The 20,980-nt window shown below is 43.0% G+C and overlaps 2 protein-coding genes across 5 annotated transcripts; both read right to left on the bottom strand.

The window, feature by feature from the left end:
• Positions 1-1,194: 1,194 nt before the first annotated feature.
• On the bottom strand, positions 1,195-10,339 carry kif23 (kinesin family member 23). Of its 4 annotated transcripts, XM_037540219.1 has the most exons (24): positions 10,207-10,339; positions 8,669-8,735; positions 8,403-8,531; positions 7,818-7,923; positions 7,594-7,730; positions 7,400-7,512; positions 7,125-7,295; positions 6,832-6,876; positions 6,434-6,546; positions 6,216-6,337; positions 6,013-6,115; positions 5,838-5,917; positions 5,632-5,751; positions 5,371-5,530; positions 5,116-5,277; positions 4,859-5,025; positions 4,602-4,775; positions 3,771-3,959; positions 3,191-3,463; positions 2,518-2,751; positions 2,332-2,420; positions 2,136-2,214; positions 1,841-1,911; positions 1,195-1,735 (listed from the first exon to the last, which is right to left on the bottom strand). In XM_037540219.1, exons 1-24 carry the CDS (start codon positions 10,218-10,220, stop codon positions 1,720-1,722), a joined length of 2,934 nt encoding a protein of 977 aa, XP_037396116.1. In that variant the 5' UTR covers positions 10,221-10,339; the 3' UTR covers positions 1,195-1,719. The 4 variants fall into 4 exon arrangements, with proteins under 4 accessions (XP_037396116.1, XP_037396117.1, XP_017547406.1 ...); XM_037540220.1 differs by lacking the exon at positions 6,832-6,876; XM_017691917.2 differs by lacking the exon at positions 3,191-3,463 and having other exon boundaries at positions 10,207-10,220.
• A 568-nt stretch (positions 10,340-10,907) lies between these two features.
• On the bottom strand, positions 10,908-20,220 carry paqr5a (progestin and adipoQ receptor family member Va). Its single transcript, XM_017691937.2, has 8 exons — positions 19,853-20,220; positions 17,760-17,959; positions 17,234-17,361; positions 15,336-15,538; positions 15,091-15,217; positions 14,392-14,488; positions 11,726-11,870; positions 10,908-11,610 (listed from the first exon to the last, which is right to left on the bottom strand). Exons 2-8 carry the CDS (start codon positions 17,811-17,813, stop codon positions 11,372-11,374), a joined length of 993 nt encoding a protein of 330 aa, XP_017547426.2. The 5' UTR covers positions 17,814-17,959; positions 19,853-20,220; the 3' UTR covers positions 10,908-11,371.
• Positions 20,221-20,980: the final 760 nt, after the last annotated feature.

Here is a 20,980-nt window from a genome sequence, read left to right as displayed (position 1 = left end):
TCTTAGTTGTTCAGGAACGCATCGCTCCACTTCTGTATTTTATATATCTTTATATACAAACTATGTTTTAATTTCTTTTCTTACGTATCATTAATTATAGAGTGGGCTTAATTATTTGCACGTAACTGAAAATGCATAAATACCTTCCTAGCTGCTCTAAGGCGACAACCTTCTTCTATGGAACTTAATACATTTTTGGTGGAAGTCCAGGTTCTGTACTGAAAACAAAAGCTTTTTGACCTCTTCATCAAATAACAGCAGGGGTCAGGAAAAAAAAAGGAACATGTTTATACAAAACCAGAACATGACTTTGTATCTGGGATGAAGCGAGGGGGAGGATTCTGTCCAGCAGCTTTATTCAGTGCCTAAGAACTAAACTATGGAACTTCAGAAAGTTTGTCTGCAACTAAAACTCTCTCTAGGTCTCTCTCTCTCTCTCTCTCTCTGTGTCTCTCTCTCTCTAGGTCTCTCTCTCTCTAGGTCTCTCTCTCTCTCTCTGTGTCTCTCTCTCTCTCTCTCTGTGTCTCTCTCTCTCTCTCTCTCTGTGTCTCTCTCTCTCTAGGTCTCTCTCTCTCTCTCTAGGTCTCTCTCTCTCTCTCTAGGTCTCTGTGTCTCTCTCTCTCTCTCTCGGTCTCTGTGTCTCTCTCTCTCTCTCTCTCTGTGTCTCTCTCTCTCTCTCTCTGTGTCTCTCTCTCTCTAGGTCTCTCTCTCTCTCTCTAGGTCTCTCTCTCTCTCTCTAGGTCTCTCTCTCTCTCTCTAGGTCTCTCTGCGTCTCTCTCTCTCTCTCTCTCTAGGTCTCTCTCTCTCTCTCTGTGTGTCTCTCTCTCTCTCTGTGTCTCTCTCTCTCACTTTTAAAGCATTTAAACCCAAACAGTAGGCCAGAGTAAAATGCCATTTATAGGGTTTACATTGCACTGTATTAGAATCATTTTTACAAAAACTGAATATTTTTGGATGCCTCTACCTGTGCTGTGGGATTACTCTCTCTCTCTCTCCAACCCCTGATACACAAGTACTGAGTTCCTCAGCCAATCAGCCTGAACATGATGAAGCATTGCTGCCATCTGCTGTTCATTCAATGGTAAAAGAAAAAAATCTGCTTAAAGCTTCACAGTGGCCGAGTTAACGAACCAAGGAAAGAGAACGCAGGCATCTCCTCTCCGCCAAAGGTAACGACACTAAAAAGAGAGCAAACATCTTCTAATGCTGTTTATTAACACTTTGTGTTTTGTGTATGCTGTGGGGTTCGGTGTTGATCTGACAGTCTGCATCAATCACACAAGTGAGAACAGTGCTTTTCTAATAAGACTACATTCAGGATTACACTCAGTAATAGGGCTCTTAATCCTACTGCACAATCAGGCCTAGCAAATGCTTTGTGTCCCCTACTTGACTGAAAGCATAAGATATCAAACAAAAGATACCAAAGAAAATCATTACATAAAGAGACAGTAGGGAAATAATTTACTCGCCACTGCTTTTGTCTCAAATCAACCCAAAGTTATGATCACACTACGCTTCAATCTTTGATGGTAACACTAACGTAGAAGAAGCATAAACACTTTGGTGAATGTATATACAGGCTTATACATATAAAACGCATTTTATATAAAAAAAGCATACTTTAAAAAGTTAAATAGTGTAAGGTATTGCACACAGTAATGACAGGATTTCAAGAAGAAGAGATTCTTGACTGTGACAGCAATGCAACGGCAGCTCTTACGGCTTTCTGCGTCTGGAAGACAAAATTCAAATGAAGTGAATAACAAACTCCTAACATCATCTCTGCTGGTGAGACTGAAGGCAAAGGGGTGGAACGCATGTTTAGAAAAGAACATACTTTGGATATCCATGGTGCTGGTAACCAGGTCCCAGGTTTGAGCCAGCCCTCATCTCCACTGCCACAGAGCACTAAACAGATCAAAAACAACGACATGGCTTCAGTACTCCGTGCTCACATCAAAACATCCAGCAATGAAACCCAAGAAACGGCAGCCAACTGCAACAAGCAGGTCAGGAGGAACCCGGAAGACACGTCGCACATCATATTGCAAAATTTATGTCACTGCTTTGTATAAAAAGAGTCTATACATAAATAATAAGACCAGAGATGATCAAATGCAACAATCCCTCACCCGGGTCTCCACATCACTCCAGTCCCCATCTCTATGCTCCTCCTGGTTTGGGCCAGTCTCTGATGATCTCCTCTTACGGCTTTTAGAAAAAAACAGGCATTCACAGCAGCTCGTTTTAACATGAACCTTGTCAAGCACAGTAAAATCAATTGTCTTTGATCTTCAGAACATAAATACACAACTCAGTTTTATTCACCTCGGGGCAACAGGGGTTTCTTGTTTGAGCGTTTCAATATCAGTGAACTGAACTGCTTGTCCCCCACCTCTAGTTTTGAACACTTCACCCTGAAAAACAAACATGTGATTAGCCAAGGACCAAGGTAGGCAATGATCAGATCACTGTATGCTTATTAACCCAGATTAGACATCTGGAGAAAGCCACCTTAATGAGTTTGGTCTGTATCTCTCCATCAGAGGCCACTTCCTGGTGCGTCAGCATGTACTTGTCACACTTGGACAGAGCTTTCTCGCTGGGAGCCGTCACCTTGATGGCATTGGGAACAGTGGGCTGCATAACCGTGTCAAGCTCCACATTTGTGGGCGGTTTGTGATCCACCCACCTCTCAGCACCAGCAGAGTGGGAGCGCCTGTGCAGAGGCCTAACTGGTGGTCCAGTCTGTACAACCAAAACACACGCACGGTCAGGAGACTGGGATTAGTATTAGGCATTAGTGAGTTAGTAGGACTATTCTATTAAAAGCAACGACTAAACATGCCAAGCGGTTGATGAAGGGGAGACGAGGAGCATTAGTAATTTAATACGCAAGTTCAAATGTACTTTTTTTCCAAGTCAGTAACGCCCATGTATGATGTTTTCCAAGGTACCAGAAACAAGGCACATGAGATCACATAGGTCATTTATTAGTCTCCATTTATTTGTCTTAAGTGCGAAACAGGACATAACGACATGAGGGTTAAAAAAAATTAGTAGCACATCATTCTCTAATCATTTTAATACACACATCTAGAAGTGCAGCCATCAAGCAACACATTTAAGTACCAACTATGCTAGCGGCGTCATGACAACTCTACCTACAGCGAGATATGCCACTGACCCTGTAACCATTCTCCTCTAGGTCTACATCTCCTGGCTGGACAGGCACCTCACAGTCTCTGGTCCAGCACTTGCCTCTCCTCCTGCTAAGACCCTGAGCTCTGCTCCTACTGTGGGGAGGGGAGGGGCTGCCCTGTCTACCACCCTGTGGCACTCGTTGCTCCCACTCAGAAATGCAGGAGGCCACAGATACACTGTTGGTACTGGGGGAAAGTGGGGCTTGCCTGACCATCTGGGGAGGAATGTATACAGGGGTCTGGCAGGAGTGGGGTGGCTGGAGAGCAATGTAGAGGACCGTAAGCAATATCCAGTTAGTGCACATGACACACACACACACACACACACACACACACACACACACACACACACACACACACACACACACTTAACAGAAAGGCGGTTAAAAACAACACGCATGAGAATCAGAACTTGTCCGAAAATGTTATGTACAAGGATTAATTACACATTACACAAATCATGCAAGAGCAAAAATCAATGTCTGGAAATGGCAAGGTGAGAATATATCAAATGAAGAAAGCTTGAGCTGCAGCAACTTTGAAAGGCAAGTCAGGGAGACGTACAGGCATGGGCGAGGGAGAAGCTGATCTTTTGGCAGGCACCCGGTCCTTCTCTCGGGAAGGCCGCTGGGGTTTCTCTGGCCGGCTGTCAGTCTTACTCTCTGTCACGATGGCTTTGAGCTGCTTCAGCTTCTCATCCTTCACCCACAGCTTGTTTTGCATCTCCAGCTCCTTGGCATTTACACGCCTCTCCTACATATTAACACACACACAGTCAATTTCAAGCCAAGTCCATTGGCATACAGACAGTGCAAAACAATACTGAGGGTTGGAGACCAACATCCCTGCACAGGCCAAAAAAAAAAAAAGCTCAGAAAACAAGAACATGGCATAGAAATGCACACTTTTAAGCATGCTCATAAGTCCCCACAGTCCTCAATATCTCCAGCACATGCCTGGTTGCTGCAGGATCTAACGCACATATGGACAAAATCTATGTTAAGTAAATTAATCAGGAGGTTTTGAGTATATAAAATAAGTGTGTTCTTGGATACCTTTACCTACACTTTAAAAAGGAAATAAATATCAACGTCTTTCTAAAGTTGCTTGATTTTGTTGTCCTATTACATCTCGGAACAGAAAAGGTTTCATGTGCAGGTCTTACTGCCATACACAGCATGACCAATCTCACACTTTACTGGGTGATGGAAGTAGCATCTATGCTGAATCTATAATGGGCACCGCTCTCCATCTGCTAAAAAAAGGCCATTTCTAAATAAATGCCATTTCTAAATAAATGACTTTAAAACCATCATTACAAGAATAATTTTACCATCACAGGGATCTATAACCACATCATTACAGATACCAAGTTACACAGATATGATTACTCACACACTCCTTCTGCCACCTGAGCTTTTCATCAGAGACCATGCCTTGCAGGCGTGTCTCCATGCGTTTCTTCTCTGAGAGTTCACGGTGCAGCCTCTGTTCTCTGCTCTCCAACTCATGCTGAAGAGCACGCTTGTCCTCCTCATAGATGTTGGTGGTTTTCTGCAGGATGTCAATCTAAACAGATACGAAAAAAAAACATTGAGTAATACACCCTGACTGATAACGATGGCACTGATGGTTCAGGTCCCCGAGATTACCTTGTATTCCAGCATCTTGGATTTCTTCTCCAGACGATCAATTTCATTTTTCTGGTTCTGTATCATTTTATCCTTCTCCCCGAGTTTTCCTCGCTGCTCATGAATAAAGTTCTCCTTGGACACAAGTTTACCATCCAGTTCTTGAAGCATAGACTTCAGCATGTTAGCTGCAACAAGAAGAGAATCGAGAATCTGTAGTTACATTATCAGTAGACAAACGGCAAAGGCAAACGACTAGGAGAAAAATCATACCATACCAGCTTTGTTGTACTCTTCAGTCAACATCTGGCGGACCTTAAGCCTCTTCTCCAAGCACTCAATGACCCTAGGAAATGTGTGGTCATCAGCAGGGTCAGAGATCTCACAGGGAGGTAGCGAAGGCAAGCTTTGCAGCAGCTGGCTTAGGGCTGAGGGAGGCTCTGGACAAAGAACACACAAACATCCAACAAGTTGAATTCTGTATAGCCTGCTTCAGAGTAAAGTGCCATTGTGGGTGTACAGATAAGTAATACCTCCATCTACTGGGCCGCCACGTTCCTCTAGCCGACGAGACAGCTCTTCTTTGAAGGCCTGGTTCCTCTGTCTGCGGCCTGCAGCAAACCCACAGATGGGCCGGTCGACAGGCCGGGCCACCTCCACCTCCTGAGTCATCTCGGCAAACCGCATTACCAGCTACCAAAAACACACAACAAGCTTACAGAAGCGCCGCATTTGAAGCCACAGAATACTGTACACCCAATTCGACAACGGGCAACACAGGCACTTGGTCTTACCATGGTTTCTTCGTAATCGTCTGCCTTAGGATTGACACAGACCACCATTCTGACTTTGCCTTCTCCATCAAAGTAATTTTTGAACAGGTGAGTCACTTTGGAGTCTCTGTATGGGACCATCTAAAAAGAAAGCACGACTCTTACAACATATCAACTGATATGGTAAATAAAACGCAAAGAAAGGGGGTGGGGGGTGTCACACATACCTTGTTAGTGCCACACATCTGATTCTCTCTCAAAACTTCAATACAAGTGCGGAGTGTCATTAGAGACTGATTGATGTTGCCTGTAGAGAGACAGATACACAAAACGATTCATTCATTTTGTATTAAATAATGCCCAAGAACTTATGAACAACCAAACCCTATGAATATGGCTCACCTGCTTCTCGAAGGCGGCTACCCTCTGCACGTGTTCTGCTTGTGCGTTCGCTGCCAGCCAGATCCACCAGACACAGCTGGCTCACATTCACCTGGTTCTTATCCTGTAACAACATTAAGCAAAGGTGGCCTAAATCTGCAAAAGTACTGGATTCTCTACATGGACCTTTCACTGTAAGCCCATTCTGCAGTGTGGTTGCTTACCTGAAGAACATTGTCCCCATCTGCGTCCAAGGGTGCTTGAGCCAGTTTGATGATAAAAACACTGTGAGATCTGCTGGACTCCCGGTTCAACTGTGTGTTTGCAATCCTGCGCTTCTTCTGACCTGGTGTTCATAGTTGATGAATGTCAAAAATATACAAAAACCTTTACAGCAAGATGTCCTGTAGGTTATTTCAACTAAAAAGATCTTTCAACTCACCCCTCCAAAAGACTTCAAATGCTTCCTCAGTTGACTTGACTTCAACTTCAGTGCACCCAGCTACATACATGTTGTGGTTCTGGTCTTCGCGCAAAATTTTAGATTGCGGTGGTCTAAAAGAAGAATCTCAATTAGAACCTATCAACATTTCTGCGATGAGAAAACAAGGATAAAAGGGTAGCTTGTCAGCCATTGTGCAAAGGGTGATCATCAGCCACTACAGCAGAAGCACAAGAAAAACAAACGGACGAAACTGCATAGCATTCTCTACAAGCCCAGCATTCAACAAAGAAAAATCCTTAGACAACGTTGCACGGGACAAAGACACAGCTAAAGGACGGGAAATGCTGCTTAAAAGACCACAGACTATCTGTAGGAATTATCCACTGGTCACGTACATGAACTCAGTGTTGTTTCGCAGAGGTGTCCCTGCACCATTCCACCTAGCAAAGGAACAGAAACATTTTGTCTGAAGCTAATCTAGAACAAAAAGGATCAATATCAAGAGAGACTGAGCATTACATATGACCAAACATATGCTCACTATGATCTGTTCAGCTTAAATGAAATAAAATGTTTCTCGCCTTTGCCCAAAAAGAATTTCTGTGCATACAAACAAAGCAGACAGAGAATAAAGATCATACAAAATTAGAAAGCCTGCGCCACTAGAGTGGCAGTCTTTTGGGCTTACTTTGGCTTTATTGGGTCAAACGGAGCCTCCTCCAGGAGATCATAGATGTAGTTATTGTATATCTCAATGTAAGAGACAAACACGCTGTAGCTGCTGTCCTCGTCTACTCCTTCAGCCTTGCAAGAGTCCTCTGGGCTAATCATGTCAGCAAACTCCGGGTCTACTCTCTGTCTGCAAAACAAGGCAAAACACACATTAGTCACGACAAACAACTAAGCAATACATGGTCCAAGCACACATACAGTACACTGCATGACAACAGATCTTCTGTGTACCTTGAGGACGGAGTCTTTGGTACAGATTGCTGACTGTCTCGCTTCTGTCGCTCCAAAAGAGCATCGACTTGATTTTGGATTTCCATGCCATTCTTATCATCAGGTTTGAAAACCTGCAGAATTTAGAAGAGGGAATTAACATGAGACTGTAGAATCCACAGAATTTACCAAACCAATTGCACAAGGTGACTTACAAATCTCTTGGCCTGGAAAGGACCGATACTGTTGAAGATCATGCCTAGCGAGCGCGGCAGAAGGCCACCTTGGCCTGGGGACCCCGTCATTGTGAAGGTTTTTCCACTACCAGTGACACCATAAGTGAACAGAAGACCTAATTCAAAGAGAACAAACGTTTAAAGCAGTGGATCCCCCTTGATCAATCGCATTACATTTAGCTGCAAGCCAATGATTCCTTTACCATTTTTACAGTGAATAAGGTCTTCCACAAGAGGTTTTGAGACTTCCTCAAATAATTCCCTTTGCGTTGTTTTAATTCCAAAAACTTTTTTGAAGGAATACTGAGTCTGCAAGACAATAATAAACATTACAACATAAAGCAAGCGGTCACTCAATTACAGCAACTCTGCCCAAATTTAAAAATCAGATTTTGTGCATATTGTCAGAATAAAACAATAAAATCGATCTATAAGAAATCAAAATGCATTCTATAGATTTGGGCAGTCGTGGGCTGGAGGTTAGGGAACTGGCCCTGTGACCGGAAGGTCGCTGGTTCGATCCCCAGCACCAACAGTCCATGACTGAGGTGTCCTTGAGCAAGACACCTAACCCCCAACTGCTCCCACCGCTCTGGGCAAGTGTGCTCATTGACCCCTAGTATGTGTGTGTGTGTATTCCCTAGTGTGTGTATGTGGTGTTTCATTTCACGGATGGATTAAATGCGGAGGTGGAATTTCCCCATTGTGGGATTAAAAAAGTATCACTTAACTTAAAACAGCAACACTTTTAGTGATGTTGGGCAAACACAATAGCAGAACTGGCTAACCTCTTTGAATTCGCCATTCCTGTTGGCTTTGAGGCCGTCAGGGGCGTGCAGCTGGATGGTAGTACTGCTGATGACCTCAACACAGCATTCTTCATCCTCTGTGCCTAGTGGACGCACACGGCAGTACACCTGTCCAAAAACAGTCGTTTTACCACAGCCTCTAAGGGAAAACCTACAGTCACACTGCACAGCGTCGTTCTCAGTAATGTCACAGCGCCATGAGACGACTCACGGTGATTATGCTTCGAAAAAGTTAAGATACAAACCCCAACTGGATCTTTTTGGTTGTTCGATGGCTTTTTAGGAGCTGGTCGGCGCGGGGTTTTGCCCTTCCTGAAACAAAAACGGCATTTGGGTGAATGAAAAATAAGCCTAGAAATTACAAAGTTATATTATGAGCTATCCTGCCTTCGTGGGCTGGAGGTCAGGGAACCGGCCCTGTGACCGGAAGGTCGCCGGTTCAATCCCCAGCACCAACAGTCTATGACTGGGGTGTCCTTCAGCAAGACACCTAACCCCCAATTGCTCCCCGGGTGCCGTGGATTGGGCTGCCCACCGCTCCGGGCAAGTGTGCTCACTGCCCCCTAGTGTGTGTGTATTCACTAGTGTGTATGTGGTGTTTCACTTCACAGACGGGTTAAATGTGGAGGTGAAATTTCCCCGTTGTGGGACTAATGAGGGTCTCTTAATCTTAAAACAAATATTAAAAGGTCTAAACATTTAAGCATAATGACTCTTTAAAGGGGAATTCCACTATTTCTTCAACATTTTTCAACATAATTTCATCATCAAGATATAAACAGTCCTTCACGGTGTTTTGAGGTGAAATGGTGCACTATAGAGAAACTCCCAGACTTCTTTACAGAGGTGCTGATAAGAACCAGCGGTTGCGATGTTTACAACTCAAACACCCCCCCCCCATTAGCTAGCTAGGTAGCTAACCTAGTTAGCTAACAGATTGATCTGTTAGTTACATAAAGGCGTTAAGCCAAGTAGGTTGCGATATAAAAACCAGAGCAATGTTTAGCTACATAAAGTCAAAGGGAGATTAGTGAGTGGTCAGCGACAGTTCATGAGCTGACCAAGAAGCCGGTTGTCTGTTAGCAAGTTAGCTTAGCTTAGCATAGCCGTTTAAATAAACAATGCATTTTCAAATCAGGCTACACCGCGGAGCTACGGGTGAGGAGCTCAGAGTAGAGCCGCTACTCCTCCGCATTGAGAGGAGCCAGCTGAGGTGGTTCGGGCATCTGATCCGGATGCCCCCTGGACGCCTCCCGGTGGGGGTGTACCAGGTACGGCCTACCGGGACAAGACCCCGGGGTCGTCCTAGGACCCACTGGAGGGATTACATACTCCAGCTTGGCCTGGGAGCGGCTTGGGGTCGCTGGGAATGAGCTGGAGTAAGTTGAGGGGGAACAGGGTCGTCTGGGATTCTCTGCTCTACGAACTGCTACCGAGACCCCGTCTGGACTAAGCGGTCAACGACGACGATGACGATGATGGTGACAACGGAGTTCCTACAAATCCCACAAGCTGCATAGCCACGTCTAGACCGCATGATAGCTTGTGATAAATCATAACTGGCGTTTGCTCGAATCTCGTTCTATGTGCCGCTGGTAGTTCGTCTGTTTTATAACCGTGCGGAGACAAACAGGGTGACGTGGGTCGGGTCCGGTCAGTTAGCCGACTGGCTTGACTCGCTGCCCGTGATCCTCGCAGACGATTAAAGACGGAAGGCGCAGACATTTCGCAGATTTAAACGCAGAATTTTACCCCCCTAAAAAACGGGATCGTGGTTACTCACGTCGGCCTGATCATCCTGCGGTGTTTTCGTTTAACTTCAATCGGCCCCGCTCGCTCTGATCTCCTCGCGAATTCGAAGTTCGAATCTTCCCTCCGCCTCGCGACAGTCAACGGATTTTTCAAATCCCACCAATCAGAGCGCAGCACAGGCGGCGGACGCTACGGGAAGTCCCGCCTGACGCCGCTTACGTAAAGTCCCCTTCGCGGACTTAGGCCGCGTCCCAATAATACAAACAGGCCCTTTGCTCTTCTTCCCTTTACGTGATTTTTTTGCCCGATCTGAGCAGCTGCTGGTCTCACTCAATACACAGTCATGTCTGAGCAGCGTGTGGACTGAAGCGTCGATGAAAAGGGGCAGGAAAGTTTCATTTTTGTTTTATTTGTCCAGGCGAAATCTCCAAGAGTTCCCAAATTTATTCACATCGCAGTGCAGGTCGCGAAAGCTTGCACGACCAGACCGCGCACCGTATTATTAAAAGGGTAATTCTGGGTTTGAGCCACAGGAGGAAAACACAAAGTGCGCGATCTTGGTTTACAAGTCATTCTTTCGTGACCTGCGTAGTGCACTAGGTAGGGAGCATGAATGTATTTGTACTTCATCCCCACAACTTGACTAATTAAATGACATGATAACATGTTAAATTATTTGAATCCCACTGTTGGAAAGGGAAGATGTCTATCCAAAATTAGGACACCAGAAAAAAAAATCAGATTAGTTTATTGAATTTTTACAACTGCAAAAAACAAATATCAAAACAATGGAGCGAAACGAACATTTGCACAACATCACAAAGCAATTAAATAAAATATTTATTCGTTATTAATTTATAAGTGTAGGCAAGTGACATCTTTGTCTTCAGAGTGAGGTTAAACACAAAGTGTTGTAGATAAAACACATCACCGGTTTCAGAAGGCACATATTGTGAACAAGGCCTATATAGAGGCTCTGGGTGCAGTACAGTATGAATGGTGCTTCAGCATCTGTCTTCGTTAGGCTGTATTTTTTAGGAAAGTAAAATGCCCCAATGAACAGATTCCTAAAAAGAAATAGCACAGCAGTGCAGTTTAAAACACGTTTCTCTCACGATTCCTTTATCATAGTTTCTCTCAGCGTTGAATAAAACACTTTTCCTCTTCCACAAGTCAGAAGCTGCAGTAAAATGTGACTATTTCAAATCACGGTCCCTCCGGGTCCTAGTGGAGGAAAGTGCCCGGCAGAAGATGTAGATTATACATAGACTGGAGGCCGCACAAAACAACGCGGCACCCACTGTGTTGGTAAAGGTAATCGGCTGCGAATGAGCCTGAAGCCACCGCTTCCGTAAGGTCATGTCCAGCTCAATTGCAGTCAGCTGGAAATATGTGCCAATGATAGCAAACACATGGAAGAGCTGGTGGCTGTGCCCTGTGGAGAAATGGAGAAAAACACAATCAATTAATGGACAACACCACCTGCTGCTGTGCACGTTCACCGAATGTTACATTTCTCAAATTCAGACGTCTTGAGTTGTGTAGCACACCGATGTAGTCAAAACTGCCTGGTGCGAGGCGTTCAGGTAAATGTGTGGCAAAGAGGAAGCCAGTCAGGAGGGCCAGTGCAGTGTGCTGGTAGTGGACAGCAGTGGCTTCATTGACTGTGCAACCCCCACCAGCACACATGAAAATCTGCAGGAACAGAAAAGTCAGTCACAATGTGCTCAAACAATGAACAGCTATAAAACTCAAGACCTCAGTAAGGACTGCCAACAGTGAACGGTCAAGGTCTCAATGTTTGTTTGGGGTCAATTTCTACACACCATCAAAGTATCACAGTATCAAATATTGACTTTTCTCCGTTCAAGCTTTTGAACAATCCCATTTCAAAAAGTTCGGACACTTTGCAAAATGTACATGAAATACAACGCGACGATTTGCAAATCATTTAAATCCTACTTTTAATTAAGAATAGTACAAAGACAGCATATCAAACGCCGACACTAAAAATGGTCTTGCCTTTGAAAATGTCCATTTTAAAATTAATGTCAGCAACACGCTCCAAAGAAGTTGGGACAGGAGCATGTTTGCCACTGTGTTGTATCATCTTTTTCATTTAACAACACTCTGTACGCATTTGGGAACTGAGGAGACAATTACTGTAGTTTTCTTATTCTTGCTCGGATTCCAACTGGAAAAGGTGTGAGTCTACTTTGTTTATTTCATTTCACAATGTGCCAAATGTCTTTAATGTCTTCATTAGGCTGTTTGTTTGTGACAAAGAGTAATACGCCCTGATGATCAGGCCAGTTTAGCACCCAGACTCTTTCACTACAGAACCATGCTGTTGTAATACTGTACACGCAGAATGTTGTTTGGTACTGTCATGCTGAAATACACAAAGACGTCATCAGGATGGCAGCATCCGTTGCTCCTAAACCTGTATATATCATTAATGGTCACCCATGCCATGTGCACTAATGCACCCCCATACCATCATGGATGCTGGCTTTTGAACTGTGCATTGATAACAAGCAGGATGGTCCCTCTCCTGCTCTTTGGAAATCATGGTTGTGGTGTCCATGATTTCCAAAAAGAATTTCAAAATTTAAATTTATCAGACCACAGGACACTTTTCCACTTAGCCTCAGTCCATCTTAAATGAGGTCATGCCCAGAGAAGGTGTGGCTGTTTCTGGATCCTGTTATATATATATATATATATATATATATATATATATATTTCTTTGCATGGTAGAGTTTTAACAGTGGTTTTCAGAAGTGTCTCTGAGCCCATGCAGTGATGTTTCACTACAGAATCACGTTTTATTTATTTATTTATTTTTTATTTTTAATATTTTAATTTTTAATGCAGTGCTGTCTGAGGGCCTGAAAATCATGCCCAGTCAATATTAGTTTTCAGCCTTTTCCCTTGTTTACGGAGCTTCCTCCAGATTCTCTGAATCTTTCAATGATAATCTTTACTGAAGACGTTAAAATTCCCAAGTTCTTTGCTGTTTGTGCTTTTTCACACTGAGAAACGTTACTCTCAGTGTTGCACTATTTGCCCACACAGTCTTTCATAGAGTGGTGAACCCCTCCACATCTTCACTAATGAAAGACTTTTTTTTTTAAATACCCAAATACGTTACTGACCTTTTGCCAATTAACCTAATTAGTTGTGAGATGTTCCACCACTTGTCTTATTTTTGTATTACTCAGCTCTATCAGTCTTTTGTTGCCCCGATCACAACTTTTTTGAAACATGTTGCTGGCATCAAATATTTCAAAAAACAAAAAAATTCTACGTTTCAACAGGTGATGTGAGTCGCTCATAAATTCTGGGGCAAAAAGCGGTCAATATTGGTTTGTGACGGCACCAGTACTTTACCATAATCCCACCCCATCACCCAATCAGAGAACATGTTTTATACTGAATCAACTTGTCAAATTCTTGATTTATATTAAAAAGTATAAAGTCCTGTTAAAAATACATTTTAAACCTATCTGCCTTTATTTGTATATTGTTTTGTATTTTTGCAGTTATGCCCCCCACTGGCATAATTTGATGTTTCTGCACCACCGTTCAACAGGAGGAGATTTTTAGGACTTCTTGGCTGGAAATGAGAACATGTTTCCTTCTGTACTGCGATGTTTTTCTGAGTGAAACAGTACCAGGGGACCTCTCTGATCTAGCTGAGCGTATTTCGTCGATGACCCGTGGCATCTGCTCGAGATGTAATCCAAACTGAGAAGATGCTTTGAGGCAAAGATTGTGAGGAAACATTAACTTTGTCTTTTAAACAATAAGATATATTGAAGCGCTTAATATGACTAGGCACGTGAAACAATACGATACAGAATGTCAACTTTGATTGCAGGTCGACTTCATAAAATATCAAAAATCAGATCAAATATGGACCTCAGACCCTAAACTGGCACCAAATCTGAAAATATATGTATAATTTCACTTCTAATGTCCATATATGTCTGATGATTGCTGGAGCTTGTGGTGCAAAAGAAATTTCAGTGGTAATAGATTATAAAGTGCCTTTCGCCCGATGACCACTGGGATAGGCTCCAGCACCCCCCCGCGACCCTGACGGAGAAGTGGCTTAGAAAATGGATGGATGGATGGATAGATTATAAAGTATGATCTTATCTTGAATAAGATTTTTTTGGCATGACTTGTGAGGAGCAGCAAGTTAACTCACCCTATAGAACAAAGGAATGTTGTCAAAGAGATATGGATATGTAAAAGCCACAATACGTAGATTCTTGCCTAGCTTTGCACTTGATTTCACAGTAGACCTAAGAAAAGAGTATTACATGGATTTATTCAGATAACTGTAAATTTGCCATTCAATTGTGTATAATTGTACTGAAGAAAAGGTAAACCTAAAGAATAAAGGATGTACAGTTAAGGTGAATTTAAGGAAAGAGGTGAGTGTTGCAATTTCTTTAAAGCAATTAAAAAAAACAAAAACAAAAAAAAAAGAGTAAAGCATTAATCACAGAAGTGCTAAAATAAAAATAAAACTGACTCTATAATACTTTACCGAATAGAAAGTCTAGTGCCAAATCAAGTTTAATGTTGAACTGGAGTTTATCTGATGAAATCTGAGAGTTAAACCTGCTTATATTTACAAAGAGGCTATCATGTCATAAAAAAAAGGTGAGCAACAGTGCATTTCAAGGAAATGATGTGAACTGTACAATAACCAGTGTGAGTCTAACCTTAAGCAATAAAATTATCCGTTTTTAATGACAGGATCATCACACTGAATTATTCTGATCTTACTTCTTCACTCTTTCAAATTTTCAAGAAGTTAAAGTTGTCAAAGACAGAAAGCAAAAGTACTGAAAAGTCTCATAAAGACACTGAACATAATATTTTACATTATCTGTCCTACCTTGAGTAGCAGGCCAGTCCAGTGGAGATGATAGCATTGAACGTGGCAGTGGGAACATAGTACTTATGGAAAGCGCTGTTGACCCATTTCTCAGGAAAGGCATAGGAGGAGTAGGTGATGGCAGAACCTTGTCATTCACAAACACACAATAAATACATTTCGACCAAACGTAGCTCCTTTCTATCACATTTACACTGAATATTCAATGTGAAAAAGGCTTATTTTTAATGAATTCACCCCCGGACCTAAGCTGTAGAAGCTGAGCGCTCCATAGTCAAAGAAGAAGCAGATGTGTCTGGCACGCTCAGACATGGTGCTAAAGGTGTGGGCACAGCTGGAGGCCAGTGGGTACAAACAACAGGAAATCAGGAAGGTCAGTAGAGGCCAACAATAGGAGTCCCACCACTCCTCCTCTTCTAGCACCATCAGCAGCTTCCATAAGAAGAACCTAGCACACCAGGCAAAAGTGAGGTACGTATTTTCTCACTTTTCACAAACACAACTGAAAATGTGATTTGGGAAAATGCTCTTTCTCTTTGTCTCGGTTACCCACAGAAACAGCACATTAGCCAAAACCTTATGACCCTCACCGCTGAGTCAAATGACAGTGATTATCCTGTAGCAACAGCACTTGACAAAATCCGGGATATATTAAACACTAAACATACAGTCGGTTCATGTTGTCATGGTGCTGGATGTGGGAGAAATGGACGAATTTGAAGACTAGGGCGAGTTTGAAGATAAGATAAGATGATCCTTTATTAGTCCCACAGCAGGGAAATTCACAGTATTCCAGCAGCAGCAGAGTAACAGGAGTGAGGCTCTCAGTAACAGAAACGGGAAACAGTGTAAACATTATAAACGTTATAAATAATAAAAATTAAAGTTAAATCTCTAGACTATTTACAACAAAATAAGAATAATAATAATAGTAATAATAATTATAGTTATAGAAGTTAGGAGACTAGAGTGACTTTGACAAAGGTCAAATCGATATGGCCAGACGACTGGGTTGGAGCTTCTCCAGAACACCAAGGCTTGTGGGGTGCTCAGACCAGCAGTGGTGAGTACCTACTGACAGCGGTCAGAGAAAGAACAAGCCACAAACTGAATGTTAGCTGCCCAAGGCTCATCAACATGTAGGGCGACAACGGCCATCCCCTCTGGTCAGAACTGACAGAAGGACTACTGTGGCACTAGTCAGAGAAACGTTTAATGATGGTGATGGGAGGAACACACAGTGCATCACATCCTTCTGCACAGGTCGTTGAGTAGCCACAGACCAGTCAGACTGCCTATGCCAACCCCCTGTCCAATATCAAAAGTGTCTACAAAGGGCAAAAGAGTTTTAGAAATGGACCTTGGAGCAATGAAAGATGATCACCTGGTCCAAAAAGTCCCACTTTGTTTTATGTCACATGGATAGCTGGGCATGTGCGCACTTTTTACCTGGGGAAGCGATGGCACCAGGATGTGCTGTGGGACAAGTAGGTGGAGGGAGTGTGATGCTCTGGGCAAAGCTCTGTTGGGTCCCTGTGTCCAGCATTCATGTGGATGTCAATTTGACATGTGCCACCTACCTAAACATTAATGCACACCAGGTACACCCCTTCATGGCTAATGTACTCCCCGATGCCAGTGGCCTCTTTCTGCACACACTGTTCGGGAATGGCTTGGAAAATATGATGGAGTTTAAGGAGTTGCCCTGGTCTCCAAATTCCCCAGATCCCAATCCAATCAAGCATCTGTGGGATGTGCTGAAAAAACAAGTCTGACCTGTAAGTACCTCGCAACTTACAGCGTCTGCTGCCAACATCTTGGTGCCAGATAAAATGCGTGCTTTCTAGGTCTTGTAGTATCTATGCCTCAGTGAACTGGAGCAGTTTTGATGGCATGGAGAAGACCAGCACATTAGGCAGGTAGTCATAAAGTTTTGGCATCAGCGTATGTCTGCATGATTACAGACCATGCAGGTGGAAACTACCCAAAAGAACAGTTTACAATGTCAGTTAAGCAAATTCTTAATCATTACTAGTTATGACTTTTTTTTACAGTTTTTAAATGATCTTCATTATTAATGATAAGCTTCTTAACTGTTTTTAAAGTTGCTCTCTTTGTGGGAAACAAGGTGCTCTAGTCATACCATGTAGGCAAAAAGTGGGTCCAGATGTTAAGGGTTTCATTTGTTAGCTGGAAGATGCTAAGAACACAGTCTTTAGCTGAGCTGTATGGGTACCGATACCCTGATACAATCCCATCTTCATGGAAGACCTGAGTAGAAAAAAAACGTTTTCGAAAATGTTTCTTTTTTTTAAAATTAATTTTAGAGATATACAAATTCTAGATGGCAATAAATAAATCAAGGAACACTGTTTATGATGCATAGCAATGAATAGTATTTGTGACAACTGGTACTCTTACGGAATAAAAACTAGACAAAATACATACGATGAATATTTAGGGGATAAGTGACATTACTCATTTAAACCAACAACAACAACAACAACAACAACAACAACACCACTAACAACAACAACACCAACAATAAAGCTGACAAAGTAAATGCTCGGCTATTAGACCTTATCATTCAGATGAAAAGCCACACCAACATATCACTGCATTAGTGGTAGAACACATCGCCGTGAATCACCTGACAGTACAGTACTTACTTTCGGAACTTGGTTGATGGTTAAGACTCGAGGCAGTTTGATAAGGCTCAGCATGATGATAAAAGACAGCAGACGTCAAGACAGACACACAAAGCCGACAGAATCTGCCATCTACTGAGCTCCAGCGTCCTCTTTTCTTTTGACTTCTTTTCCCTGGACCTCTGAATGCACTCCCCTCACGTCCCCCTGAGCAGGTGCACCTACAGGGACACAACAGGAGAGGACAGAAGGCTCTAGATAATGAGACTCTGGTGAGTCCTTACTTGACCTTTAATCTTATACACACCCACCCGGTGGGAGCTTGTTGTTATTGTAATGAAAGACCGTTTTTGTTACGCAGGCAAGAAAAAAAAATGATTTGGCAATAATTAATTTAAGTCGAGTCACTTTTCTGGATGGCTTTTAATACATTGTCAGAAAGAAAACGAAAAAATAGAAGATCCTTAAAGGCAGACAACACCGCGGGCTGGGACTAAAGCAGATGTAAACACGCCCTTGTGAAAGCAGCGGGTGTTAATGTTAAATCTAATCTTACTTCTCGTGCCCTAAATTTTAAAAGAAACATTTTAAAAGAAACATTTCAAACCTGACACCTGCACTGTCTCCTTACTCCATAAAACACTACATAATCATCAAACTTCTATTGTTATTTTCATTTTCCTTCAAAGAATAACAGTTGTTACATGGAAAGTACCGCAGTGACCTCAAGCTCATGAATGCAAGTTAATAATTAAGTTGTACACATTGGCGCGGCTGAAGGAAAACATATTGTCCTTTAACTTAACATAACGCCAGCGCAGGGATCAATTCGGCCTCGGTGTGTTTCTCTAGAACAAAGCATTTCATATCAAACCACGTTGAATGACTTTGCTTATACATTAACAATTTAAATATGAAGAAACTTTGGGGGGGGAAAAGGTGAATCAGTGGAATCCCCCTTTAATTGCCTCTCTGGGGCAGTCGTGGGCTGGAGGTTAGGGAACTGGCCCTGTGACCGGAAGGTCGCCGGTTTGATCCCCAGGGCCGACAGCACATGACTGAGGTGTCCTTGAGCAAGACACCTAACCCCCAACTGCTCCCTGGGCACTGTGGATAGGGCTGCCCACCGCTCCGGGCAAGTGTGCTCACTGCCCCCTAGTGTGTGTGTTCACTAGTGTGTATGTGGTGTTTCACTTCACGGATGGGTTAAATGCGGAGGTGGAATTTCCCCGTTTGTTGGACGAATCCAGGCTAGAGAGAAAGTCTATCCACTAATACGTAAAACGAAATACCTCCCGGTTTGGTTAAAGCCAGCATGGGCTTTGTTTCCCACTGCATGAGCACGAAAAGTTAATCTAATGCTCAACGCCGCACAAACTAATGTCACAGACTCTGAATTTACTTGGAGCGTTTGGCTTTACTGAATTACAGCCTTGTTAAGGCAACATAGAAGAACCAGTGTGACCATGAATCGGGGAGAGAAGCTTGAGAAGACAGCTTAAACATAATCAGATGTTTTATTCTAAGATCAGATGTTTTATTCTAAGATCAGATGTTTTATTCTAAGATTCACCTCTGTGCTTGTTTTGTATTCCCATGTTATTTTACAGCCCTTGTACCTTGAGTGTTGAGGTCTACAGGGACATCGGTGAGTCTATTTACGCTTACTCTTACCCTCCAGTCAGGGAGTAAGGCTAATTTTGTTTTGGGGCTTTAAAGCCGAAGTTTGACCAAGGAACTGAAGTAAATTAGATCTTTACTGAGAATGGGTGTGAAGCTGTAACCTACACTTACTGTGTTTCTTTAATATGTTCATCTAAAGAGCTGACCTGGGGTGATCTCTTGATGTAAGGTAAACTGGCAGCTTGAACAGGAAAGCTGTGTAAAAGTTTGAAAAAGAGAGTTTAATGCTAAATAACCTTCCTATCTGGATGACCTGCCTCCAGAGAAAAGTTTCCAAAGCGCTGCTTCACATCAAACCTTCAGCTGCCTGAGCTACAAAATAAAAGCTGCTACTCCACCTCGACGCTGTGTGCGACCAACATTAAAGTGTTTATCTCGTACGAACTGCGAGGTACAGCTACTGCTCAGCAAACACGACGAGCCCAACTTACTGGAGAAACCGAAGCGCGTCCAGTCTCAGGAGTCTAGAGGAGTCCGGTCCCTCCGATGGTGCATGAGAAGCTGCTTTAGAAGAAAAACATGCCTTTCTTTGTTTTCGTTGTCAGCTGTGGGTCCCAGGACAAATCTGATTGGTTAACGCGCTCATCTTCGCCGCGCCGTGTCTGAGATCACTGCGGACTTTATCTGCGCTCCATCCAGATTTCCGACCACCCGTTTTCAGACATGCCACGCCCCCCCTGCGCTACGACCGGCCAGTAGCTCACACTAGTGCCCGGTCTACAGCGTCCAGACACAAATACTACTACACTTTGAGGCCTGTATTAAAGAGTGCGGTTCACTGTTTACTGTGGCTGTGGTACACCCGGTTTTGGACGTGTGAACTACTAGCCAATCCCAGCGCAGGAGGGCGTGGCTTTCCGGAATACGGGCGGGAATAAAAATAAGAGAAAAAGCAGCAAAGAGTTTGACAACCTTACATAATCCTCTCCTCACGCCTGTGGTCTTACTAACTAGTCTACATATAAGTGGATTTCAGCATTTGTGAGGCATTGATTGCGGACTGCACAACCAGAACCAGACCAGCTGCCCAACCTTAGTATGTAAAATAAAGTCATCAGAATGAAATGTTTGTTGAATAAAGGCTGAACCGGATGTGGCAAGTTTATCTTTGTTCACATATAGAAGAGCAAATATCAGCAGAGTAAAACATGGTTTATATAAAGGACATTTATAGTAGGCTTACGCTTCTCAAATGTGTGCAGAAAATGTTTTTTTTACATATATGAGAGGTGTGGTGTCATGTTTGTTGCAAAGTGTGCAAGTTAATGTTGCTCACTGCAGAACTTGAGGCAGAGACACCCAAGGTAAAATATTCCTCCAGTAAAAGTAGAAGTTCCTCCCTTTAGACCTCCACTTGAGTAAAAGTACTAAAGTATTTCCCTTCAAATGTACTTAAGTATAAAGTAAAAGTACTAAAAGAGTAATTCTGGCTCTGATGTCCTGTTATCATTTTTATAACCAGACTGGCTTCATGAACTCATTTCAGGTGAAAGTCCTCCAGCGTCTCTCTTGGTAAACCAGTCTTTTAATAGAACGTCATTAATTAGTGACGCTGACGT

The sequence above is a fragment of the Pygocentrus nattereri genome, chromosome 7, assembly GCF_015220715.1.
Source record: "Pygocentrus nattereri isolate fPygNat1 chromosome 7, fPygNat1.pri, whole genome shotgun sequence".
NCBI lineage: Eukaryota > Metazoa > Chordata > Actinopteri > Characiformes > Serrasalmidae > Pygocentrus > Pygocentrus nattereri.
The sequence above is the reverse complement of the archived record's forward strand: the minus strand, read 5'-3'. Positions and strand labels throughout refer to the sequence as shown.